This window comes from Terrapene carolina, unplaced genomic scaffold (assembly GCF_002925995.2).
Source record: "Terrapene carolina triunguis isolate 2854851 unplaced genomic scaffold, T_m_triunguis-2.0 Scaffold53, whole genome shotgun sequence".
Lineage (NCBI taxonomy): Eukaryota > Metazoa > Chordata > Testudines > Emydidae > Terrapene > Terrapene triunguis.
The window spans coordinates 20,792,291-20,820,047 of NW_020664404.1; the positions used below are offsets into that span (position 1 = coordinate 20,792,291).

The window sequence follows — 27,757 nt, forward strand, 5'->3', positions numbered from 1 at the left end:
TGAAGTGTCAGTAATGTTTTAGTCTAAATCTCTTAGAATAAGAGCACATAACTGAGCCTGGATGAGTGAAAGACACATTATTGCTTCCAAGAATTACTATTAAGGGAATAATTGATGGGCCATCTCAGCCTCAGACGGATGTTTGCCCCGTCAAAATTTTGGCAAAGAAATCTAAACTGAAAAGCAGGCTACCCATACTATAACAGTTTGTGTTTGAAAGGAATTTGTGCCCCCAATTCTGGGACTACCAGGGAAATAAAACAAAAATGAAGCAGCCCTGTGACAGTGTACCCCATAAGGCTTTATGGGGAGGGGGTGCTTATAAATGTATGTATGACATAACTGGAATATGTTTTGTGCTGCCTGTGCCAGGTAACATATCTCCGTAAAGGTTATGGTCTACTATATCTATTCATCCTATTTGTACATATATATATCATTTTCTACTTGAGGTTAAGAATATGGGCTGTATGCTTGCTTGGTTTCTAAGTAAGCTTTGGGAGGCATTTGGTCAGCTTCTTTAGGAAGGAATTCGCCAGGTTAAGTACCTGATCAGGAAACACTTGGAGAACAATGCATCTTGGAATGCTCCAATCCACATAAGAAGTCTTCCTGGAGACATGCAAGATACCATGTGGACAATGGCGTCGGCCTGTAAAGACTGAGTCGTGCAGGGGCATGTGACTTGCCCAGGTGACTCCAAAACTCCATCTTGGAGCTGGACTTTGCATAGGAGGGAGGAGGGGGGTCTCCACCCACAAGAGAGAGTCTATTTAAACCTGTGGGAGACCCCTCCATTTTGTCTTCAGCTGGCTAAAGAAGGAGCCTCTCTCCCCCCCCCCCCAGGGTACTTGAAGGAGACTGAAACAAAGGACAGTAACTACAGGGGGTGTGAGTGATTGCTGGACCCAGGCTAAAAGGAGATTAGCCTGTAAAAGGGAGTGCTCTGGAACTGGTGAGGAAATCATCTGTATTTAATTTGATTAGACATAGATTTGCGCATTTTATTTTATTTTGCTTGGTGACTTACTTTGTTCTGTCTGTTACTACTTGGAACCACTTAAATCCTACTGTCTGTATTTAATAAAATCACTTTTTATTTAGTAATTTACTCAGAGTATGTATTAATACCTGGGGGAGCAAACAACTGTGCATATCTCTCTATCAGTGTTATAGAGGGCGAACAATTTATGAGTTTGCCCTGCATAAGCTTTATGCAGGGTAAAACGGATTTATCTGGGTTTAGACCCCATTGAGACTTGGGCATCTGAGTGCTAAAGACAAGCACATTTCTGGGAGCTGTTTTCAGGTAAACTTGCAGCTTTGGGACAAGTGATTCAGACCCTGGGTCTGTGTTGGAGCAGACTGGAGTGTCTCGCTCAGCAAGACAGGGTGCTGGAGTCCTGAGCTGGCAGGGAAAACAAAAGCAGGGGTAGTATTGGCACATCAGGTGGCAGCTCCCAAGGGGGTTTCTGTGATCCAACCCGTCACATTTTGCCAGGCCAAAAAGGACTTGAACCTCAACATTTTCTATTCTAACTTTACATTTCCAATTTTTGAGTGAGTTTAGGTCTGAAAAACTCTCATCACCCTAAATTAAGGAGACTAGTGCTGAGACATTTCATATCTTGTACGAATTCTAGGAAATGACTTGTGCAACCTGTTGAATAACTAGTTCCACTATTAAATTTAAAATTTATTGACTTCACTGCCTAAATATTTTCAATGGGATTAAAAGGACTGTGTTTGATAGCACCTGTCCCAGTCAAGATGTGCTGTCTGGGCACTACTGCAATCAGGGCCAGTGCAACCCATTAGGCGACCTAGGCAGTTGCCTAGGGCGCTAGCATTTGGGGGGCGGCATTTTGGGTCCTTCGGCGGTGACCGCGGCGGCCGGATCTTCAGCCGCCCCGGTCTTCGTCGGCATTTAGGTTGAGGGAGCTGGGGGAGGTGGGTGCGGGGAGGGCTGCCTACAGTAAGAAAGGGGGCGGGGCGGCACGCAGGGGAACTCCCCGCCCCAGCTCACCTCTGCTCTGCCTCCTCCCCTGAGCACACCGCCCCGCTCTGCTTCTCTCCCTCCCAGGCTTGTGGCGCCAAACAGCTGATTGGCGCCGCAAGCCTGGGAGGCGGGAGAAGTGGAGCGGCGACGGCGTGCTCGGGGAGGAGGCGGAGCAGAGGTGAGCTGGGGCGGGGAGCTGCCGCACGGCTCACCGGGCCAGGGGGAGCTGCCGCGGGGAGGGGTGCCTCAGGGCGGAGGGGGGAGCTGCTGCGGGAGGGGCGCCTTAGGGCGGGGGGGGGGGCGGAGAGCTGCCACAGGGCTCGGGGAGGTGGGAGCGCAAGGTGGAAGTTTCGCCTAGGGCGCGAAACATCCTTGCACCCGCCCTGACTGCAATACAAATAAACAGCAAACACTGTGTTTCTTAGCAAGTTGTTACAGGTAGATATGAAAGCTCCCATATTTAGCACTCATACTCAGCCGCAAATATCTGGAAAAGTCACATCTGTGATAAACCAAGTCAGCCACTGGAGGTCAGTCTCTGAACAGGTGCTAAAAATCAACAAAAAGTCCTTTTCCTCTCCAAATCCATGTTCTCTAGGGCAGGCCACTCTATCATCTTCTATTCAGCCCAAGCTCTACTAGACCACCTTTCAAACACCCTCAAATTTGGAGTTTGGATTAGGATTGGTCCATTGCAAAGATAGGGGCTAGCTGTGGAATTCTGCTCTAGCTCTGGTCTTGGACACAATGTTGGTGAAAATTGTGTTCAATCTGTCCATGGGAGTAGATTGCCCAAATAATGTCTGTTATCCTACATTTATATGTCTACAGCTATCCAAGTACCAGATCTCAGTTTCAGTGTACAATATGATTTCTAAGAGTTTGCGAGGAAGGCTACGTATATGGCTTATCAGACACACAATATATTCTTGAGATTTTACTGATGCAAATGGCTTGTATTTAGAACTGTTCTTATTTCTTATGTTAAAAAAATAAACATCGATTATTCAAAATTTCACACATTGTGTAGTTAAAGGGAACACAATGCCTTCTAAAATATAGGGACAGGTAAATAAAACTGGCAAGGAGTTTTCCAGTGATCTTTAGTGTATTTTCAAACAGCACTGAAGTCTCTCTTTTGGGGATTATAGAGAATGTTCGCATTAAGGCAAACAACATTTAATGTAGACAGGGCCAACAGGTTATATTTTCAGTCTTTGATTTACTAATTCTCTGAAGCCAGAAAGAGAATTGGCTTATAAGAGGTTTTCCAAGTGGACCAGCAGAAAACTGATGGCGAAAGCTATGGCAGAGTGTATCTGCCAGCGATCAAGCTGGAAGAGAAGTATTACTTCCATCCATTCTGAGCTGTATGTGAATGAAAGATGCTTTCAATCCACACTTAGCTGATTTTACAAGGCACCATTGTTAGCTCTTCTATGGTGCCATATTGTTCTGGTACCATCACTCAATTTGTAGCAGATCTCTTATTTCTCTTTTTTATGAGGCATAACAAGACCAAGAGCATCCTGTTCTTTAGCACAGCGGATCTCAACCGGGGGTCCGCGGCCTCCTGGGAGTCCACGAGCCCTTTCAAGGGGGCCGCGGAGCCCTGCAGCTGAAGCCCCGATCTCCAGCGCCCCCTGCAGGGCTGAATCCTGGAGCCCCGAGCCCTGGTGCTCCCTGTGGAGCAGAAGCCCTGAGCCCTTGAGCAGCACTGGGGACATGGAGGGCATTGCCCCCCCGCAAACTGCATGGCAAGATCACGGCAGTCTCGCGGGCAGCTCCCCGCCCATCTCCTCTCTCCCCACCCGCTGGCCAGGTTGGAGGCAGAAGCTGGAGCCGGGCAGTGCGGGGCAGCTGCTGCTCTGGCTGGTGTTATGGAGCCATTAGCAGCAGCAGCGTTCCCTCCTCTCTTGCTGGTGCCCCAGATTGAAGCTGCTCCTCAGCTCCCAGTCCCCGTTGCTCCCGCGGAGGCAGCCAGTAAGAGCCCCCTGGGTGGGGAGACCCGGCTCCGTGGCTCGCCCGCAGGCCCCTCCGGGAACAGAGCACTCCCAGCACACAGCCCCTAATACCCCTCTCCCTGTATCCTGAGCTACCCCCCCGCCCACAAACAGTCCCTAGCCACCCCCTCCCTGTACCCTGAGCTACCCCCTGCCTGCATACAGCGACTAATACCCTCTCCCTACACACTGAACTATGCCCCTGCTCACACCCACAGTCCCTAGTACCCCCTCCCTATACCCTGAGATACCCCTGCCTGCACACAGCCCCTAGCCACCCCCCTCCCTACAGACCCACAGCCACCCTCTGTGTGCACACAGCCCCTAGCCACCCCCCTCCCTGCACCCTGAGCTGTTTTTAAACTTTTTGAGCTAAGCCTCCAACCTTTGAGTTATAATTTTGGGTTGCACGTCCCCACCCCCACAACTGAGACAGGCTGGACGACCTGCTGAGGTGAGTCAGGGGGTGGAGGTGGCACTCCCTCCCTGGACCCTGCCATGCAGAGGTGGCTCGAACCCTGCTGGCTCCTGTCCCCCCCCAACAGAAGTCAAACTATGCCCAAAGCCCCTGCCCCGAGCCCTGCCCCCCCCCGACCCTGCTGGGCCCTGGTATTTTTATAGCATGTTGAGGGGGGCCTCAGAGAGAAAAAGGTTGAGAAGCCCTGCTTAAGCAGACTCTGTGCCCCTTAAGAAGTGTAACATGCTGTTACCTAATAGGATCTTGCAGAAGCAGGAATGTACCACATTTTCTTGAGTGTCTAAACATTTTGGGTACTTTTTCTTCACTTTCCTGTATCTTGGTCAATTGTAGAATCAGGAATAGAAAACAGTGCAAGTGACCACAATACATTTAAAGATAAAAAGGTGTTACTGTCCCCACAGTAATCTGTGTGGACCTGATAATAGTAGTAGCGAATTTCAACTTAAACTCTCAACAGGAATGAACCAATTTTTTCTACCAATGATGCTCTAAACTGCATCATTTTAGACTTTTGTAGTTGTTCTAAGCCAGAGGTGGGCAAACTATGGCCCACGGGCCACATCCGGCCCGTGGGACCCTCCTGCCTGGCCCCTGAGCTCCTGGCCCGGGAGGCTAGCCCCCAGCCCCTCCCCCGATGTCCACCCTCACCTGCAGCCTCAGCTTACCCCGTCGCCAGCGCAATGCTCTGGGCGGCGAGCTCCTGTGGCAATGCAGCTGCAGAGCCCAGCCTGACCAGTTCTCTGTGCTGCGCGGTGTGTGGCTGGCTCCTGGCTGTAGCACCACCAGCCACCAGTGCTCCAAGCAGTGCGGTAAGGGGGCAGGGAGCAGGGGGCGGGGGGGGGGATTGGATAGAGAGCAGGGGAGTTCGGGGTGGTGGTCAGGGTGTGGGAGTGTGGATAGGGGTCAGGGCGGTCAGAGGATGGGGGACGGGGGGTTGAATGGGGGCAGGGGTCCCGGGGAGGCAGTCAGGAAGGAGGAGGGGTTGGATGGGGCGACGGGGGGCAGTCAGGGGCAGAGGTTCCGGGGGCAGTCAGAGAGAAGGGGTGGTTGGATGGGGTGGGGGGGGGCGTCAGGAAGGAGAGGAGGGGTTGGATGGGGCGGCGCAGGGCAGTCAGGGGTGGGTGTTCTGGGGGGGGTCAGGGGACAGGGAGCGGGGGGGGGGTGGCTGGGGCAGGGATCCCAGAGGGGCCAGCAGGGAACAGGGGGGTTTGGATGGGGCAGGAGTCCGGGGGGGGGATCAGGGGGGCAGAAGCGGGGGGGGGGGATAGGGGGGGGGGGCCGGGCCACGCCCCGCTCCCCTAACCGGCCCTCCATACAATTTCCAAAACCTGATGCGGCCCTCAGGCCAAAAAGTTTGTATGCCCCTATTCTAAGCAGTAAAAACAGGCTTCATTTGAGAAATACATCTCAGCAAAAAAGTAAATAAATGTAGAAACAACCTCCCCACCCTGATTTCATTGACATGACACACAGACATGACTAGAAAGAGGATTTTATTGTAAGGATTGGTTTGTAGTCTTCACTAGCTGAACAAGCATTTACACTGTGTCCATCTTTATCTGAACAACAACTGACAAATTGTCAATGTGCATTTTCTATCGCATATTCTCAAATATTCACACCTTTGGAAAAGTTTTAGATTTGGGACAGATTCTGGCCCTGTAAATTCTCTGATCCTGGAAACACTTATATATGTCTTTAATTTTACACACATGAACAGTCCAATTAAATTCAATGGGACTACTCACCTGCATGAAGTTAAGCATGTGTTCAAGTGTTTGCAGGACTGGGGCCTTACTCTATAAGAAAGGTATTAGTTGGAGTGAGTTAGGGTGGTACCACACGGCAGTGTCAAGACCATTCTTAAAAATGACTTGGTGTTCTCTCCATTTTCTTCTTTTTATGGCATGTTTCCAGATTGAGTTGAGAATATTCAAAGACTTGTGTGTCATTTTTATTGCAGTTTTTCCATTTTTCTAGGTTCTTGCTGGACAAGCTATTTTCTCTGAAATACCAGGAATCTTGTGATTGGAGCTCTGGATGGCTCATTTTCTTTTGGTTCAGCACAATGGGTTCTGCAAGCTCTTCCCAATTCAACACTTACCTCTGTATGTTAGTTATTTTCAGATTCTATCTCCTGTTGTCCGGAACCCCCGTTTTATCCTCACATCCACCTCTCCTGACATCAGCCATTTCTTTACACGTCTCTTGAGCTTCTACGTGGCTAATTCTTTGCTCAGTCACATCAACTATTTTAATACTTTGTCTAACTTGGAGTCAATAGGGTACTTTTATATTTTTAAACTCACCCAGTAGTTAAGCATGACATTTGGGGAGTTCTTAATGTTCTTCCTGAAATCTAATTTCCATGTTGGAGCCCTCAGCAAACTGGCCCTGAATACCATCCTCTTCCCTTGCATCCATGGGTTATTTGGTCATCATCATCAGAAGTGCACTGACTGATTTCTACTGATTTCTTCCTCTGGATGGATCTCTTGCTCCTATTCGATAATCAGCTGAATAGTTCATAAAACTAAGAACTTGAAATCAGGTTAGGACAGGCTTTTTTGGGAGGTGGTGTTTGTGGGACTAATCAGATGTGGTGCCCAATCAAGATGTGTCTGCTCACTTCACAAATATGGTGAGTCCTTCAGTCCATGTTACTTTAGCTTAATGTATCGGAGTCTTTATTTTTAAAAATATCATGATGGAGGGAAGGGAGCACAGGCACAAGACACACAATAGCAAAGTGTGTAGGGTGGAAGGGGGAACACATCTTTGAAACAAACTAGGAATGTGTAGCATGAAGCAAATAACAAAGCATTATTTGACCTACATTCCTATGCCAGTGCCAACTATCTAGGAATCTGCTTTTCCATTTTTCAGGCAGTGGTTTGAATTTACTGGCATTCACAGTAGACTCCAGTGTGGAGTTCAAAGACCAAAATGTTTAGGGAGGCATTATTGCCATTAGAGCTGTAAGAGGTGGTTTGTGGGAGAATCAAAATATAGGAAGCAAGAAAACCTGCCTCCCACCCCAATTATCTTGGCTAGAAGTGCAGGCAAATTCACCAGTTGTCTATCTGCTTTTTCTACAAACATCTTTCTGAACCAATCAGATATTGGGCTGCAGTTTTCCATGCTTAGTCTCTGTCAAAAGGTGATTTTTCTTGTCATTTTTCTAAAGATTAAGCAAATATCTTCGGCTATTTTCAATCTGAGAGGGTTTCTACTTTCAAATTTCTGTGTGAGGGTAACTCAAAATTCAGGGCTAGTTCTTTCCTGCTCTTACAGATAACATTACTCACATGAATATAGTTACTCGCATGCACAAGTGTTTGCAAAATTGGGCCCTTAATAGACGATTGGGCCCTCTGGGCCAGATTCTGGCACCCTAACTCACTCCTCTTCGATAGTCCAAAAGGGAAGTTAAGCTCTGTGACACCCTGGCACCCCAATATTCACCACTGTCATGTAATTAGGATATGTTTTATACAAAGTATGCCTTGTGAGGTATCATTCTAAACGTCTTGATCTGCTAGCCAGTTATATCTCATTGGATTGTATGTGCTATTGTTGTATATGAAGTTATGAAGTTTGGCTATGTATGTGTTACTGAAACATGTTGTGAGGTTGAAAACACCCACAAGCAGTCTTTCAGGTTCAACAGTAAAAAGGCCAAACAATGTTAATGGCTTATTGAGGAAATGCCCCCGGAGTTACCCCAGGAACTGTGTAAAACAGAAACCTCTCAGAGATAGCACTGCACAATGGCAACTGTTTGACCCAGGTCACAGCAAAAGAGCTTTCCAGCAATTGGGAACAAGATATAAAAGGGGTACCTCACTCTCCCTACAACAGCACACCTGGAAACACCTGAGGGGCAAGGACTGAACCGTGGGAAGTGATGGTCCCAGGCTAGAGGGATTTTTAGCCTGTGTATGAAAACCTGGGAAAGCCACGGCAGATTGTGCCTTAAGAATCTGCCAGCCTGCTTATCACTCAGGGTGAGAATTTGCTAATTCATATCCTACCTATCTAGTGTGTTAAGATCAGTTTGCAGTTTTGTTTGTTTACTTACTATGGTAATCTTCTTTGATCTGTTTGCTATCACTTATAATCAGTTAAAAATCTATCTTTGGTGGTTAATAAACTTGTTTTTGTTTTGTCTAAAACCAATGTGCGGAAATTATATCTTGGGGCAGAAAGTTGTTGGATGTCTCTCTCCACATTGAGGGAGGGGGCAAATTTTATGAGCTTATCAGTTCCCTGTGCAGCACAAAACAGTATAATTTTGGGTTTATACTCCAGAGGGGAGGGTGTGTCTTAGCAACTGGGAGGTGCCTTAACTGAGCCTTCCCATGCGGAGCTGATCTCAGCATCTGAATGTGAAGCTGCAGCTGGGTGTGTTCCTATCTGTGTGTATGCTGGTGAAAGAGCAAGCTTGGAGAGCTTGCCAACTTATCACAGCAGCACAGTGTGAGAGGGGAGCCCAGGCTGGTGGGTCAGGTGGGCTCAGTGGTACCCCAGTCCCAGGTGTCACCCCGAAAGGAGGGGGAACCCGTCACAAGCTCCTTTGAATATTTGTCAGGTGTGGAAAAGGGAAAATAAGTGTGTTTCATCACTGTACATTTCTATGAAGATAGTGTTCAGAAGTGTAAACAGATTTGGGTTATTTTTAACAAAGAATGGAGGGAGGTGGAGGGAAAGAGGAGAGAGAAAGGGGAGTAAGTTCTACATTTGAAGGCTATGCATGAAGAATGCCCAGCCCCCGCTGGAGCAGCTGTACCGAACACAACATTGTCAGTGTGGCACAGGGCAAGAATCCACCTCTCAAGAAGGCCTGCACCTGCCCTGTACTCTGCTGCTATATCAGCCTCTAAGCTGTTAATTTATTTCTCCCCATATAAAACAGCAGTGCTTTCTAATAACCATTAACAGAGAAGGAGGCCACTTGGTAAGAACACATTAAATAATGTGTGCTGGAATTGTTTATACTCTGTCCTAGAAAGATATAGTGAAACTATAGCACAGTGAAGGAGGGGGCCCAATTTGAAGGAGCAGGGCGGAGGGTAAAGACAACGTAGAGAAGCCAGGGATGGGAGGTATTCTTTCTCTCTGAAATCTGGAATATATCAGCCATTTGATGCAATTTGGTTCATTCAAAAAGGCAAAATCAGTTGGTTTTCAGAAGTGTTTAAAAAAGAAAAAAGCAAAATTTTTAACAAGAGACCCCCAGAGAGCCCTTCTCAGCACATCAGTGCATTGATACCAAGCTACATTGTTGTAACTGGTTTCTGTTTGGTGTTCTCCTCCAGAAAAAAAGGGGATAGAAAAAAGATCTTAGAGCCAGTTAAAATAATGTAACATGAAACAGAGAATTTTCTGATTCAGCAGCAAGGCAGCTGGCATAAAGTCACACCCTGTGACATCAAAAGAATCTCAGTGAAGTTTTTATACATGAATATTACCTGTAAACCTATCATTAACCACAGTGTGTTTCAGTGTTACTATGCTGTGTTACAGAGAAATTCAGGCTCCCCCTCATACTTTTAGCATTACAAGTCAACTGGAAAATTTCAAGACTGCTTGCTCATGTCTGCATCATCGCTGGGACTGCATTTTGGTGAATACAAGATCTAAAGGTGTGTATAGCTAGCAAAGTAGTACAGTTTATATATGAATTGCACCCTCCCGAAAAGTGTTTATAAGTAAATTTAGATTGTGCTTTTGAGTGAGCAGAAAAACCGAACAGAAGAGTCCCCTGCATATAAATATTGCCAGTTTTGAAGATTTTCACTGAGCAAAGAAATCATGCTTCACTGGCATGAAGAAACTTTTGATACTTCAAGACTACTCAACATCCATTTCCTTCTAACATGGTTTGTTCTTTAGATCTAACAGAGATCTACAAAACATCAAATTTGAATCAAATAATTTTACTCTGACAGTTCTGCATGAACAAGATTTCTCACTGGAATAAATGTGTTTGTAAACAAATAGGAGTCATGAACAACCGTACAGATTTTGGCAAAAATTTCCAAAACCAAGTCACTTGTTGGCAGAAACCAGCCATGGAAAGTTTCAGCCCCTGAGCAGTCTGAAAAAGTTGAACAAGACTTGGGAGGGAGCAAGAGAAGAATACTTATAATAGAAGATGCATTGTTGCCTCAATTTTGGAAAGAAACTTGTATTTCTTTAATTAGAGAGAGAAACACTGAACAGTGTAGAAAAATAAGTGAAGAAAAAGACTGAATTAATTGCAGGAGGAAGAGACGTAGGCAGAATGCCATTACACAAGAGGAAATTTGCCAGGTCACTGAAATCATCAATATTAGTCCTGCACAGAGTGCAATGGAAGCTTGAATGACCACAGTGGACAATCCCTCACATTTACATCCCTTCAGAAAGACGGCACCTCCCCCAACACAGTGTCTTCTAACAACATGCTGGTGCCTTAATTTAGCATTAGTTTAGAGGGAAGAGTTCCACAATTACCAAATCACCAGCACCGCTTCCTACTCGCTTTTGTGTTTTCCTTGGAGAACCTCAGTAAATGGAAGAACTTGAGGATGGTTTTTTATTGTTATCTCTCATCCCATCACACTGATCTAATGTATATTGTCCTTTTGAGTATAATTTTGTGTAAAATATATGCACTTCTCGTAGATTAAAAGTCACAGGAGAATAGGATTTAAGAGAAGACAGCTTTAAAAATATTGGGCTACTTAGAAATCATATTGAATAACCACAAAAGTCTTTAATTTAATCTTGTACTGCACATGTGTGTACAGTACACCACAACCATTTCCCAAGATGTAACATCCTTGATGTAACACCACTGATTACACTAAGGGATGAAACTGGCCCAGTACATCTGTCATTCATCCAGTGAATGGGGAAGGCTTACCAAGATAACTCAAGCCAAATTAAGTCTCTTAAAAATGACAAACAAAACAGGTTATAATTATAACTTTCCAAAGTGCAACCAGTTCTGCAGCACCAGAGGCTAACAGAGCCCACTCCTATGCTATGCTAATTCTGTGGAAGTCAAAACAGAAACAATCTGGAGACCAAAGCTTGAAATCTTAAATACAGCAGAATTACCTACATTGATTCAGTTCCTGGTAAGTGAATATTGCTACATCTACAGAATTATAAGTGAGATACTATTCACCCACTTTGGCTAATAACAGCTATTGGTAAAGAGTGGCTGTTCCTTTAACATAGGCTGCAGTGTAGACATAGCCTATGTCGGCAAAACTTATGTTGCTCAGGAGTGTGAATATTCCACCCCTAAGCAATGTAAGTTACACCAATATAAGCACTTATGGGCACAGCATTATGAAGTGGGAGAGCTTCTCCCACTGACACAGCTTCTGCTGCTCATGTGGGTGAGGTCTTTTTATGCCGACAGGAAAGCTCTCTCCCAGCAGCATAGAGCGTCTTTACCAGACGCTCTGCAGTGGCGCAGTGTGACATGGCCTCAAAACTTTCTCTGGAATGAGCTTGGGGAAGGATGTCACCATCTTGTTGTTAGTTAAAGTTGCATGGACTTCTAAAGCGATGAAGCAAATTAGCACAACTCACAGGGTTAGCCAACAAGGTCCCTAGTCTCAGAGAGAACTGTTCTATTTAAATCACAGGGGGGGAGTCAGATGAAAAATCCCTGCTTGTTCAGCAACCCTGTGTCCCTTGTCTCTCTTAGGATGTTATAATTTCATTAGTTCTACTCCTGCAATAAGTAGACAAGACCTGAAATATTTATAATATATATATTCCCCTGAACCCCGTGACAAGCACCCTCCCATGTATTTTTCACACATTATGGAGAAGTAAAAAGGGCACAAGGCCTTTCTCCATCTCCCTCCCTTGCAGGTCATTAACTGATGACCTCATGGGAGAAAGCGATCAGATACTGCATTATGTGGAAATCGACACATTACAAAGCAAAAGTTGTTTCAAGTAGTGCTGGTTCAAGTCATTACTAGCCTGTTCCCATGAAATGCCTGTAGTAACAATGTGGCAGCCAGTCCTGTACATGAGATCATTCCCATCATCCCTTTACGTCCAGCTCTTATGGGATGGTTCAGTGCTTCCATAGAAATATTCCCTTTCGGCAAAACTATACTGCAACATTCTGAGTCATTGGAAATCTTTCTGTGGGAGGGGTGAAAGAAACACTATATATTCAGCCTACCATGTGTGTGAATTGTAGCAAACCCAAGAAAGACACTGAGTGCAAGACTTCATCCTTGAGCAAAACAAGGTATTGTAATTACTTCTATAGGTTCCACATTTTCATTCTCATGGATACACTGTGGTGTTGGTAAATGCATAGAAAGTATACGTGGAGGGACTTTGGATGGAAGCAATGTAATAAGGAACATATTTTAACAAGACAGCAGACACTGTCTAGAAGAGAGAGTTAACTTTAATTTAATCTCTTACAGAAAAATAAACAAGAAGGTCAAATTCTGTTGTGATTTACATTTAGACTTGGCAGAATTAGGTTGGTTTTTTTTAAATTTTGCTGGATAATATCAATGTCTATTTTTCAGTATTTTTTAGATTTACATGGATTTAAATTGTTACTGTTGAGTGAAATTGGGGTGTGTGTGTCAGACAATTTTTTCATGACAGTAGATGTTGAGACTCAAATGTTAAAGCTTTCTAAACTGTTAAATACACAAACTGTCAACATCAAAATATACAAAGTAAATATTCTTAAATCAACAAGCCATACCTATTTTTACTATTCATTTTGTAGTTCATTTGTACCAAGCCTAATTCAAAAGTATAAATCACTAATGTGTTCCCAAGCAGCATTTTTCTTACTTTGAGTACGTGTAATTTTGATTAGGATCGATGGAAATATTTTTTTCATCAGTTTGTGTGTACGGTGAAATCGATGTTTACTGATAAAAATCTAATCTTGCCAAGCTTACTTATATTTTATGCAACTCCACTGAGTGATGTGTTAATTGGGGCAGAGTATGGACCTGTGTATATATTAAAGTTACTATATTCTAGTGTTATTATTTACATCAAAATAGTACTTACCTAGATTGTAAACTGTTTGGGGCATAGACTGTCTTGTTCAGCATTTGTGCTGTAGCTAGCTCATTGGGGTCCCTGCTCCATATCTGGGGCTGCAAAAAGTAATACAAATAATAAATAATAATAGTGCATATATTTGTAATCTACCTCCTCCCCACACACACACCAAAAGGAATCCTTGCCCTGAAGAGCTGGAAATCTAATAGTATGCATGAGTACCATGCAGAAAAATAAAATACTGAATAAGTCAGAGTGACTACAGATTGTTACAGCCAGAATGTTTCTCAGAAGGGATAGGATTTCAGTAGATTTTTGAAAGACAAGAAAGGAATACATGGTATTTGACATATAGTAGTTGGCAGTCTAGCTCACTGAATATAGCAAAGTGTTCAGAAACATTCTGAATGGTTGATCAATTTGACCATGTTTGTTTCTGATTTATTCACTCTTTACAAACATCCAAGTCAAAGGGCTTTTGTTTGCACAAACAGGAACATTGGAATTGCCACAAACAATTGTATCAGGGGTTCATTTAGTCTAATATCCTGTTTGTAGCCGTGGCTAATACCAGATGCTGCAGAGGAAGGCGCAAGAAGTCCCACGGTGGCCAACTATGGAATAACTTGCAAAAGAGGAAGCTTCTTCCTAACCCAGTTAGTTGCAGGCATATGCAATGACCCATGAGGGGTTAACCTTTATAATATTTTTATCGTAGCTAAAGTAGCTATTTAATGTTCTCATTAGCCATATAACCATCTAATTCTCTCTTGAATCCTACTAAGTTCTTGATGACTCAATGGTACCTGTGGTAATGAACTCCATGGGTAAATTTGTGCATTGTGTAAAGATTTTTCCTTTATTACTTTAAATTTATTACCATTCAGATTCATTAAGTTTTCCTTCTTCCTTCTGTTATAAAAAAAGGAGCTGTTCTGTGTGCATCTACCTATTTCACTATACACTATGTAATCAAGGAATAGAAAATTACATGCAACTTAGATGGCCAATCATATACCATGAATAACAGATAGCAGATGGTTGAAGTGAGCAGCCCATAGACTCCTGAGAGGCTAAAATGTGTTCCTTCAACTTCCAGAGCTTCCTTCAGTTCAAAACAAAATACTATACACAATGCGGAAAAAGCCAGCAGAACTCATTGCCACAAGGTATCTTTGGGTCACATCTATAAATAAAATCAATATCCTCTATCAGAGGCCTTTTGAAAAGAAAAGGCTTAACACATACTGTAGAAGGGTCTCTATGAAATAACTAAAGTGAGGGAAATGTGTTTTAACACAGACACGTAGCACATACTAAGGTCCAAATGACTATTTAGCTGCCTGCACTGAAAAGCTTAGCTCTCAGTGTAGCTGCACCTCAGAAACTTTCAAATCACTTTAATTTCTTCAGTAGGCAATAGGGTTGGGCAGCAATCACCAGTATTACGCAATGAGCTGCCAGCTGGAGATGAATTTTCTTTTCTCTCACTTTCCAGGTTTCAAATAATGGAAACTCTGAGTGTGGCAAACACTGGTTTTGCCCTCGACCTTTTCAAACATGAGTGTAAGACACAAACCAACACAAATATCTTGTTTTCCCCTTGGAGTATTTCAACTACCCTGGCCACTGTGTACCTTGGAGCCAAAGGTAACACTGCAGATCAGATGGCAAAGGTAAGTTGGGACTACAGAGAATGTTAGCTTTTGAGAAATGCCACTACTATTGAGTAACATGCGTTGTACAACAGCTGGTGCTTACTGATGTGGGTGAGGGACTGCTGTATTAATTTAGATGGAATATATAGAGGCCGAAAGAGTCAAATTTGTTAACATGATTCTGTCGCTGTCCAACATCAAACAATTTAAAACAAGGTTTGGAGGTTGGTATACAGAGACCACAGCCAGCCTGGTACCAGGGCAAACACACCTCTAAAAATCCTTTAAACCTTTTATTAAAGATACGGAAAAGAAGAAACAATAGTTAATATATTTAAAAAGGCTTTTATTTTTAACAGCATCCCTTGTTCTCTTTCCCTTTAGCTGAAGACAGAACCTCCCCTAGTCTGACAGCCTTTTAGATGGTGTTAAAGATGACACCAAGGCGTTGTCTACACTACGGGGGGTAAGTTGACCTAAGTTACGCAACTCCAGATATGTGAATAATGTAGCTGGAATTGAGGTACCTTAGGTCGACAGGATCCGTTCTCTGGTCAAATTCCCTTAATCTTCTCATTCCGGTGAAGTGCCTGAATTGACAAGAGACATGCAGTGTAGATCACAGCAGTGTAGACATGCCCTAACTGTCTGTCTGGGGAAAAGAGAAGAAGTTTGCTGAGATGGGCTGGAGCTGTCATTGTTGCCGTTGTTGTTCAAGTATAATCCTCTTTCCTAGAAGACAAAACAAGACAAACAAAAAGGGAAAGAAAAGAACATCAAAGATAGAAAATGCAGCTTCTGTCTCTGGCTTTGACTCTCACTTGAAACTTCACTGCTGGAGAAACACAGGCACAGCACATGATCTTGTCAGCCACTTGGAGACTTGTACAAGTATCAGGCTGTTTTGGGCATTGCTTTTAGCTGCCTTTCTGGCCTCAGTCTTACAGCAGTGTTGCAAAACATACAGTCCTGACTGGCCAGAACAGAAATAAGGTGGAGAAGGAAAAGGACACAAAAAGAGTGTGAGTGGGAAGGGGGGGTGAGAAAGAGGCAGTCTTACATCTTAGGTGGTGTTTGAGATTCAGCTGGAGCAGGTGGCGAGGTCACTTGGGTTCCCTTTCTTGGCCCAGTCTGGTCAGGACATCTCTCGGGATTAGGAAGAAAAAGGCACAATGGTGTCATGCTAGATCCTGGGGTCCCAGGAGACAGAGGGGTGGCAGCTGTGTTGGTGACATTCACTTTTTCCCCTTCTCTTGTCTTTCAGTCAGTCACCAATCACATCCATCTGTCTTCCCCTCCCAGTCCCAAAGGCTCTTTTCTTTTAAGAACCCCAAGAGGGACTGAAGGGTGGACTACCCCATCCCATAGGCGAAGCGTAGCGAGGGGCGGGGGCATGCAGAGGCAAGTGCTGCCCCCCCCCCGATTTTGGTGAGTGCCGAACTGCCCATGCAGGGCTTGCTCTGTTCGGCCTGCCACCAAGGGAGGGCGGCTCTGTCCTTCTCTTGCTGTACCTCTCCCTGGGCACTTCCAGCTCACTGGGCCCCTCCCCCAATTGCCCGGGCCAGGCAGGGAGCTGAGGGAATGGAGCCACTTCTCATGCCAGCTGACTTCACTCAGGATCACTGTCTGCCTGAGAACCCGGCTGGGGAGGCGGTGGCAGCAGCCTCCCCAACTCCGATCCCTGCCTGGGCCCAGCTGCCGGGGACAGGGGCCAAATGAGCTGGAAACATAATGCGGGGAGGACAGGACTCCAGCTTGTGCTACCCGTTCCTGTGTCCCCAGACTCCCAGGAGCTGGCAGGATTGGCTGCTCTGGCCCAGGGAGGTGGGGCTTGAACTTCTTCCCAGAGGCGACACATGGAGTGGTCATGTGCCCCCCCTTTACATTGTGTGCCCCGCCCACAGTATCATCAGGCATGAGTTGTCTATGCCCCATCCCTCATTATTTTGTTTGCCAGTTAGCCTAATATCCGACACACCAGTTTTGGTCCAGTGATTTCCAGTTCCCCGTTTTTCTTGTTTTCGAGGCAAGATCTTAACACAGTCCTTGAGTTGCAGACATGGGCCTTTTTGTTGGGAGTAATTCAGTCTGTCTCCCTTTTGCAACTTTTCCTATCAACATCTATTGTTATAGGTTATTGTGACACTTTACAAGCTCTCACTCACTTTTCACCGTTGAGCTCACAATTAGGATAATTTGGGAGGCCCAATTATTACAAGAGGACTGTGGCTGGGATCATAGAGAGAGACAGGTATGCCAGCTGCGGTCTTTGAGGTGCGCTGCCCTCTCACTGTGCTTAAAGTTCTGCCCTCTCCCTCCCCCTCTGAGAGGCCTGCCTTCCCAACCCTCCCTCCTACAAGGGGCAAGGACCTCCCCCAGACTCCACGTAGCTCAGACATGGACACCCCTCACCTCCTCTGCCCCTGAGGCCAACGACTCCTTTCACCAAACATATCTCATTCCCCTTATACCATCCGCTCCTGGCTCTAAGGCTTAACCCCCTCGCCCCCAATGCTGCACAGCGCTTTACTGACCCACACACATGCTAGCTTGTTGTTACACATTTTGGATGGTGCAGCTATACTTCTCGTTTCTAGAAAATTGGTAGCTATGGGTGTTTACAAGATGCTAATAGGAGGGCTAAAGGTAGTGTTCCACACACTATTCAGTCAGGCAGAAACTGGAATAAAAGACCCCTTCAAGCTCGGACTGGAGCCCGCGCTCTGGGATCCTTCCCCCTCACAGGGACCCTCCCAGAGCTCAGGCTCCAGCCCAAGCCCCAATGTCTACACTGCAATTTTAGAGTCCTGCAGCCCAAGCTGTGCAAGCCCGAGTGAGCTGACCCCACCAGCCACAGGTGTTTAACTGCTGTCTAGCCGTACCCTAAGTGACTAGCCTAAGACCACACAGCAAGTTGGGGCAGAGGCAAGAACAGAACCAAGACCCAGGTCTCCTGACCCCAAGTCTTCTGCTTTAACCATAAGATCTTACATATCAAGTGATCTATCTCTCACTGCATCTATTCTGTTTGCAATTCTCATTGTAGGTGCTTCACTTTAACAAAGTTGGAGGAGCTGGAGTTGACATCACAACCATAAAACCACGACGAGCCTATTCCAAAATGGAGGAGCTTCTATCAAATCCGTGTATCAGTGTTAAAAAGGTAGTTCACCAAAACAAATGTCTAAGGTGTCCAAGTTATAAGCATATAACTTTTATAACTTAATATAGTCTTTTTTAGACTGCCTTTCCTTCCATGTTTGAATTCACTTTGGTTTGCCTTTCTCCTGTTAAATGTACACAATGAATGAGTATGGTATTCTGAGAGGTTTCCTCCTGTAATATTGTCCCTGATACAACAAGAGAGACATCCTTCCCTTTTATGTAAATTGCAAAAGGTGTGACTTGTATTTCCTCATTTGAGGGACTCCGCAGAGTTGTGACCATTCTCTGTGGTTCTTTGCCTTTCTCTTTTTTAAATTTGTGGGTTTTCCCTTTTTTGTTATTGTTAAATTTCTAGCTATTGAATATTAAAGTGTGCTCTGCACTCTTAAAGACATGATCCCTGCTTACAACAGCATCAAGGCTGCTCTCACACATGTAAATACAGTGCTGGGTGAAATTAAGATATTATTGGCTCATACAAGAGACATGCCTGTGAGATTTTGAGGGGGAGGGATTTTCCCCATGACAATGCTAAAGAAATACACTGCTGTGCTGAAATGTTTTGATATAGATCAAATTATTGTGCTGCGTGTAAATGGGCATAAAAAATCATGTTAGAGAATATTTCTATGGCACCCTGAAAAGTCCTTTATCAGTCATTATAGTGTTAGATAGAGAGTGCTTGATTCATCATTTTTGGTGCAAGGGAGAGCAAATCACAATCCTCTCTGCCACTGCTGCATCTCTGGTAGGATTCCCCAGTGGTGGAGGAGAGATGGTCTTTTAACTAACTCCCTACCCTACAGTTCAGCACCTTTAAAGCGTGGCTGGCTATACAAAAGACCTGACAGCGGATGATGGTCAAGAGTGTTAATTAACCAGCACATTTGACAGCCAAACTCTTCCTAGCCAACACCACCCACCTTTGGGGCTCTGCTGACAAGCCAAAGACCCCACTAGTGGAGAAGGGGTTTACTTTCTGCCAGTAGGAGCTCACCATACAGACTGGCATAAAGCCCAGTGTCTAGCTCTAACTGCTCCCTCTCTGTTAGCAATCAGAGCTCATACTGTTTGCAACAGGATATCATCATTTTGAGATTATGGAAGTGCTGCAAGTGGGGCTGAGGGAACTTCCTGTGTGTTTAGAAATTTCAAATTGTTTCATACATCCTTCACTGTCGTATGCTTGTAGGATATGAATGTACTATGATCCCAAATTCTGAGACACCCTGCAGTTTTTGAACACTGATACAATCTTTATTTCTCTAATTTATTTTCTATAGTAAGTTTAATGGATTGTATTTCCTGTACTTTTCCCTCAACAGCATTTTTTAAAAAGACTCCAGAGGTGATCCTGGCAATTACAGACCGGTAAACCTAACTTCAGTACCAGGCCAATTGGTTGAAATTATAATAAAAAACAGAATGATCAGACACAATATGTTGGAAGAGTCAACACAGCTTTTGTAAAGGGATATCATGCCTCACCAACCTATTAGAATTCTTTGAGGGGGTCAACAACATGTGGATAAGGGTGATCCAATGGATATAGTATTCTTGGGCTCTCCGAAAGCCTTTGACAAGGTTGCTCAGCAAAGGCTCTTATGCAAAGTAAGCAGCCATGGGATAAGAGGGAAGGTTCTCTCATAAAACAGTAACTGGTTAAAAAGACAGGAAACGAAGGGTAGGAATAAACTGTCAGTTTTCACAGTGGAGAGAGGTAAATAGCGGGTCACCTGAGGATCTGTACTGGGACCAGTGCTATTCAACATATTTATAAATTATCCAGGGTGTGGGGCGTGGAGAGTAACTTTGCAGACAATACAAAATTATTCAAGATAACAGAGTTCAAAATTGACTGCAAAGGATCTCACAAAACTGGGTGACTGAGCAAGAAAATGGCAGATGAAATTCAATGTTGAGAAATGCAAAGTAATGCACATCAGAAAACTAATCCCAGGTGTACATAGAAAATGATGGTGTCTAAATTAGCTGTTATCATTCATGAAAGGGATCTTGGTGTCATTGTGGCCAGTTCTCTGAAAACATCTGCTCAGTGTGTAGAGACAGTGAAAAAAACAATGTTAGAAACCAATGGGAATGGGATAGATAATAAAAGACAGGAAATTACATAATGTCAGAGATAATGCCACAGAGAATGGCAACAAAAATGCTTAAGGGTATGGAACAGCGTCTATAAAAGGGGAGATTAAAAAGACAGAGAAACTTCATCTGGGAAAAGAGATGGCTGGGGAGGGTGGGGGGATATGATAGAGGCCCTTAAAATCATGAATGGTGTAGAGAAAGTGAATAAGAAAATGTTATTTACCCCTTCACAGATCCCAAGAACCAGGAGTTACCCAATGAGATTAATACACAGCAGGTTTAAAACAAACATAAGGAAGTACTTCTTTATACAGCACACAGTCAACCTGTGGAACTTGTTGCCAGGGGATGTTGTGAAGGCCAAAAATATAACTGGGTTCAAAAAAGAATTAGATAAGTTCACGGAGGATAGAGGATAGGTCCATCAATGGCTATTAGCCAAGATGGTAAGGGACATGACCCCATGCTCTGGGTTTCCCTAAACCTCTGACTGCCAGAAGCTGGGACTGAATGACAGGGGATGGATCACTCGATACATTCTGTTAATTCCTTCTGAAGCATCTGGCACTGGCCACTGTCAGAAGACAGGATCCTGGGCTAGATGGATCATTGCTCTGATCCAGTGTGGCTATTCTTATCTTCATATATTCTTAACTCCCATAGATAATAAGCACCTTGCCCTGTGCACAAAATTACTGACTTCCTGCTTAACTTCCTTAAATAAGTTGACATCATAATTTTACCTGCTTCATGTGCAACAATACAAACAGTTTTCAAACTAATACTATCAGCCAATATTGGAATCACTAGTTCTACACATTTGGGACAAACTTTCAATGTGATTTATGGGAATTTTTGGTTATATGATTTTCATAAATGCTAATGGGCATCATATAGCTAAGTCTCCAGGCATTGTGCAGAAACTACTATTACTGTCTCTGTGCGTATGCTTTGTTTTTTAATAATTTCTCTAGATAACTTTATATTTCAGTGTATTACAGAGCTCCCTCTTGCTCACACAGTGTCTATGGTGTGTCCACTGTCTGGAGATCTTATTGATAGGTTTAGTGCCCCTCATTCATATCAACACACAGTTCACAAAAAATTACTTGAGTAACTGTACAGGATATTACATGCAACTGTCACCAGTGGAGCTATGTGCAATATATGATAATAGAAGTCCAGAATCATTTTCCTAGAATCGCAGATAAATAACCAGAATATTTCTTCCTTCTTTCAAGGCCAATCTGGAGAACTCAAGCAACATCCATGCAGGGTTTCAGACACTTAGCTCTGAAATTAACCAACCCACTAAAAATTACTTGCTTAAAAGTGTCAACCAGTTATATGGAGAAAAATCATCACTTTTCAATAAAGTAAGTGAAGCAGTTCATCTATCTATGTAATGGGGATACAATTCATCTTTATGATTGGTCTATGATAACAAACCATACAAGACCTAAATGCAAATATTTTAATTACATCTGCAAAATGGTTTATTATCCTTTAAGATTTATTTCTCACTGACTTTGTAGATACTCATATCAAGATTACAGGTATTCTTTTTATTTACTTTTCCTGGCTGGACTGTATCTAAACATGAACATTCATAGATGAGTAAATGATTGATAACATATATAACTAAAAATATTTTGCTTCTCTGAAGACAGAGCTTTATGCTCCTAGTAAACTGTGTCATAACATGAACTCTCTTTTCTATTTGGCAGTAGTTGGCACAGATATATTGCTAAATAATATGTAAGACTTTTCTCTGTCTTGCCTTGAAGGAATATTTACAATCGATTAAAAAATATTACCACACAGAGCCACGAGCTGTTGATTTCATGGGAGCAGCAGAAGAAGTCAGAAGAGAAATCAATTCCAGTGTTGAACACCAGACTGAAGGTGAGCTCAGGACTGTTCTTTTACCATTTACAAAGAGACATCATGTATTTTCCTACCCTAAATTGTTTATGAGGGGAGAGAGAAAACGTTGATTTATTCTGCTACATTCTGCATTTGAACTGAAACACAAAACGGCTGCTGCCTCACTGCCCCATTTGGAGGCAGGCAGATAACTACATATGAAAGTTCAGAAACACCAAATCCAAAATGACATTCCCTTTCAGTTATAACACTACTCGCACCACAAGGAAAAACACTGATGACTATTGCTTTCCATTTACACAAATATTTATAAAAATTTAACCTCCATGTGTTTGAAGGCAATAAGATACCACAGTGTTGGACCTGATACAAATACTTACATAGCAAAATGTGTTTCATTTTGATGGGATTCCATGCAATGTGTTTGGGGGGTTCATTTTCTGTTATAAATAGTGTCATGAAACAGTATGACAGAAAGGGTACATTCTGCTGAAACTCCTCAGAGGAGTTTGTAGGCCTTTTCTCCTCCAAAAATAGAAAGGGGTGAAGATGTTTCAGCACCAGGGTGAGATTCTGCAGCCCGAGGGATAAACTATGAGCCTCTTATATCTTTATACTGTACTTTTATCACGTGTAGGCCATACTCACCACAGTAGTATCTATAAGCCTCACGCAAAATTAGTTTCCTCTCTTGGAGGCCACACTGGATTTTTTTTTATTTTGACACATCCCCACCTCTTCCTTTTTTTCTTCAGTCTTCTTTCTCTGTCCATGGGAGGAATGTAGATTAAGACTATCAATCGGGGTTATTACTAGCAAGAGGAAGCCTGAGTAGGGCAAAGTCACTGAAAGGGACCACAGAGCCCAGCCCAATGTTTGAGGATATTTCACAATAGTCTCTTAAGACAGGAAGCTGCCCTACAAGTATGGTCTCAATAGCACATATTCCAAAACTCAATTCCTAAATTTACTCCAAGCAGAAAAGCTGCACAAATATATGACTGTCTCACTATTTTCTAAAGGTAAAATCCAGGCGCTATTGCCTGTCAACTCTGTTGATTCACTCACCAAACTGGTGCTAGTCAATGCCCTCTACTTCAAAGGAAACTGGGCAAAGAAATTTAAGGATGGATTGACAAAGGAACAACCTTTCAGAATGAACAAGGTATGTGACTAAGCCATGAAATGTCATAAATGCTGGTGGGCTGGAACAGATAGAAAAGCTAGGGAGAGACCTCAGTCCCTCCATTTTCAAAAGCTTGCCAGTCTCTAAATCCTCACGGTGTCAGAGTTGTTTTAATTAAATCAGAAGCATTCCCCTGCAGTATCTGCAATTCAAACAGCACTAGGGTGACCAGATGTCCCGTTTTATAGGGACAGTCCCTATATTTTTCTTATATAGGCTCCTATTACCCCCCACCCCATGTCCTGATTTTTCACATTTGCTGTCTGGTCACCCTACACAGCGCACTCAGTGCAACCAACAGAGGAACTGACAATACACAGAAGTGAAACTTAGGGTTCAGGTCTGTTTTCAGGCTGTGTTTACACAGCAATGTCAGCCTCGGGTTAGTGGGACTCAAGTCAGCTGACCTGTGTCAGGGAACCCTGGGCTTGAGCGTCTATATTGCATGTTAACACTAGGTTAAGATTTTCTGACCAGTGCTTGAACCTAGGGCTCTGGCATCCACACTGCAGTGCACAGACCAGAGTCAAAGTAAACATATCCTAAGTGACTAGTACCCCACACCCCATAATGTTGACACTGTAGCCTATTGCCCACCCTGTTTCCTAACTGTGAGGGTGCTACTGATGGGACTTAGATGCCCACAAGGCGCACAGGAGTACATAAACCGCATAATGAGCTCCTTTGGTGGCTGTATCGGAGGAATGACTACAGTTAGAGAAGGCTTTTTTCTAATCTCAGAATTGGGCTCTCCAGCTCTAGGCCGAGTTACATTGGCAGGAAAATACCCAAGTGCACCTATAGTGAAGAGAAGTAGGACATCGGTCTCCAGGGCTGTCAAACTATTGAAATGAAACTTTTCAATTCTTAATTTTTAAAATGAGAAGCTCAATGAAGGTGTTTTTCTTTGGTTGGGTTTTTATTTATTCTTTTCTGTTTGTTTGAAGTTTGACATAAAATGAAGGTACCTGAAGAAAAACACACACTCCAGCCTGGCTGCTGCTGGCTGTGGAGTGGTGAAGTGCATCCCCATGGCCAGGGTGCAGTGTGCTCCAGCACCCTGTGGGCTCCCTTATGCCTGCACCCACTGTATCCTGGGAGGCAGGGATCAGGGATCCCCAGGGGGATGCGGGAAAGTTTTGGGGCTAGCTCCCACTCACCACCCTCACAGTGCTCACTGCACCCCTGCAGACGCAGATCCAGGGAGACCGGGGGGGGGGGGCTGGTAGCAAGGGACAGAGAGCAGATTGGGACCAAGCACTGATGGGGAGGGATGACCCGCAATATCCCAGCGACTAGGAGCCAGCTCCTGCCTGTCAGATTTGCTCCCTGCTCCGGGCAAGCTCCACGCAGTAGCAAGGAGTAGCTGGAGCAGGAAGTGGGAACGGGCTCAGCCAGGCAATAATGGCACTTCCAGCCACTGCTTTGGCTGCCTGCTTCTCTGCGCTGGGAACTCTGGGATATAGCCGGAGGACTTCTGAGTCCCGAGTCAAGTGAGGGCTGCGTGCACACAGGAAATCAATAAGGCTCAGACCCTAGGTCCCAGCTTAACACTGGTTGGGGCCCTCCAGCCCTGCAGGATCCTGTGACCCTAGGTCTGAACCCTAGGTTAGCACATTTGGAGTGTGGACGCAAAGAGGGGTTGCCTTGAGCCCGGGCTCAAACCCGGGCTTAAACTGCTGTGCAGACATAATCTCAGTATCAAAACTGAGAGGTTGAAATATAAGCATAAATAATGACAAATAAATTGGTTCTATGAAGTATCACTTTTTAGTAACCTAACTCATAACAAGTAACACAGGCAAGAAAAATTAATGTTAATATTTAACTATATTGTTTTCACCTGATCCTTTCAAAGTGGCATTTGTCCTCCTTTGCCTTGTTGCAGAATACAACTAAGCCAGTGCAGATGATGTTCCAGAGAGAGAAATTTAATTGGACCTACATAAAAACAGTGCACACCCACATTATTGAGCTCCCATATGTCAATAATGACCTGAGCATGCTCATACTGCTACCAGATGACATCAGTGATGACACCACTGGCCTAGAAATGGTAAAGAGATCAATCATATTAATATGGGGAATTAAATTGTTTTTATGTCCTACATGTTTATATGGCTGCTGTTTGATAGTAGGTGACACTCCATTCTTGTATTAAGAACGGGTGAAAAGATCTGGCTCAGGAAAAAATAAGAACAGACCCAAAACATTGTCTAACACTCAGAGAACCTGAGCCTTTTTTAACCTATGACAAGATTTTCATAGACCCGACACTTTTTTGCACTTCTTGCTGTCATCCAGTCCTAGAAGAAGCAGCCCCCAAATCCTCCAAGGCAGTTCTTTTAGCCCAAGCAAAACTAGAGACTACTAGAACCCTTGACAAAAAGCCAGGATAGAGGGGAACACTTCATACTAAACAAATATCTACATCTTTGAAGGTTTCCCAGCACTAATCTGTAAGGACACCAGAGCCAGCAGTGCCCTTTCTCCGGCAAGACTCCCACTAACTTTAATTGGAGTTTTGCAAGGGGAGAAGCTCTGCTGGATCAGTTCCAAGAAGGGATGATGGAAATGCCATCATCTTCATTGTTCCTTTCCAGCTCCCCTCTTGAAAAAAATACTAGGTGGCCGGATTTCCAAATATATTTTCATACAATAATATTTTAAATAAGGAAAAATATAACTTAGAACAACTCAGCTAACAAATAGTGACTTAAGTATATGTGTAATTAATTAACAATCATACTTTTCTGGTAGGTTGCATGCGGATAAGCTAGAATGGCAGAGGCTCAACAGATACAACAATAAATTAACTGGGTTACTATTACGTAAAACAGGACTCTGCTGCTATTACACTACAAATATTCAACACTGAAAGTATTCACTATGTGGGGTCAGGAAGGAATTTTCCTCCAGGTCAGCTTGGCAGAGACCCAGGGGGGTTTCACCTTCCTCTGCAGCGTGGGGCATGTGTCACTTGTTGGTTTGAACTAGAGTAAATGGTGGATTCTCTGTAGCTTTAAATCAAGGTTTGAAGACTTCAGTAACTCAGCCAGAGGTTATAGCCCTATTGCAGGAGAGGGTGGGTACGATTCTGTGGCCTGTGATGTGCAGGACGTCATATTAGATGATCATGATAATCCCTTCTGGCTTTACGGTCTGTTCGAACTTCCAGTTACTGCACTAACCTGCTGTAAGAAAACACACTGCTTTAGAGTTCAGAAGACACCTGTAAACTAGCCAGAAGCTTTTCAGTGATCTTCACTATATTTGTAAACCATCTCTATAGTTTCTCCATTCAGGATTGTGAAGGACATCAACGTTAAGGAAGTTTCATTTTCACTGTGTAATTTCTGATTCTCTCTTTTTTAACTAACTGTAGCTAGAAAGAGACTTGACGTATGAGACATTATCCAGATGGACCAGCTCAGAAATGATGGAGAAAACGAATGTGGACGTGTATCTGCCCAGGATCAAAATGGAAGAGAGTTATGACCTCAAATCTACTTTGAGCAGCATGGGGATGCGAGATGCCTTCAGTCAGGACCGAGCTGATTTCAGAGGGATGTCTGAGAAAAATAATCTGGTTTTGTCAAATGTTTTTCACAAGTGCTTTGTGGAGATCAATGAAGAAGGCACGGAGGCTGCAGCTGCCAGTGCAGCTTCTATGACATCACGAAGTCTCATTTCTGCCATTCAGTTTGCAGCAGATCACCCTTTCCTCTTCTTCATCAGGCACAATAAAACTAAGACCATTCTCTTCTTTGGCAGATTCTGCTCCCCGTAACCACTCAGATTTCTGTTGCTGAACAGGATCTTGCAGCAGCAGGACTCTACCACAAAGACATTGCCTCAAGTGTCTAAATAGCTTGGGTAATTTTACTTCACTTTCCTGTATTATTGGTCAATCTTTGTAGCTTTGGGAACAACAAATAATGCAAATTACTAAGAATTTTTCTCTTCTGTTCATGTGATTAGAGGACTTGATAATGATAATATTGGGCTACAACTCTCAAAAGCACAATAAAAATGCACTGGTTGCTTTCTAAATGACTGTAAATTGCAGTCTTAGTACTGTTCAACTATACAGTTTGCCAGAAGCTGGGAATGAGCGACAGGGGATGGATCACTTGATGATTACCTGGTCTGTTCATTCCCTCTGGGGCACCTGGCACTGGCCACTGTTGGAAGACAGGATACTGGGCTAGATGG

At 43.9% G+C, this 27,757-nt stretch overlaps 1 protein-coding gene across 2 annotated transcripts; it reads left to right on the forward strand.

Moving 5' to 3' along the window:
• The first annotated feature begins 12,684 nt into the window (after positions 1-12,684).
• On the forward strand, positions 12,685-27,619 carry LOC112109472 (serpin B10-like). 2 transcript variants are annotated; one of them, XM_026658634.1, is made up of 8 exons: positions 12,685-12,752; positions 15,039-15,216; positions 18,245-18,361; positions 21,711-21,845; positions 22,257-22,374; positions 23,379-23,521; positions 25,431-25,598; positions 26,928-27,619. In XM_026658634.1, exons 1-8 carry the CDS (start codon positions 12,685-12,687, stop codon positions 27,330-27,332), a joined length of 1,332 nt encoding a protein of 443 aa, XP_026514419.1. In that variant the 3' UTR covers positions 27,333-27,619. The 2 variants fall into 2 exon arrangements, with proteins under 2 accessions (XP_026514419.1, XP_026514422.1); XM_026658637.1 differs by lacking the exon at positions 12,685-12,752 and having other exon boundaries at positions 15,049-15,216; positions 18,245-18,277; positions 21,723-21,845.
• The last annotated feature ends 138 nt before the right edge of the window (positions 27,620-27,757 follow it).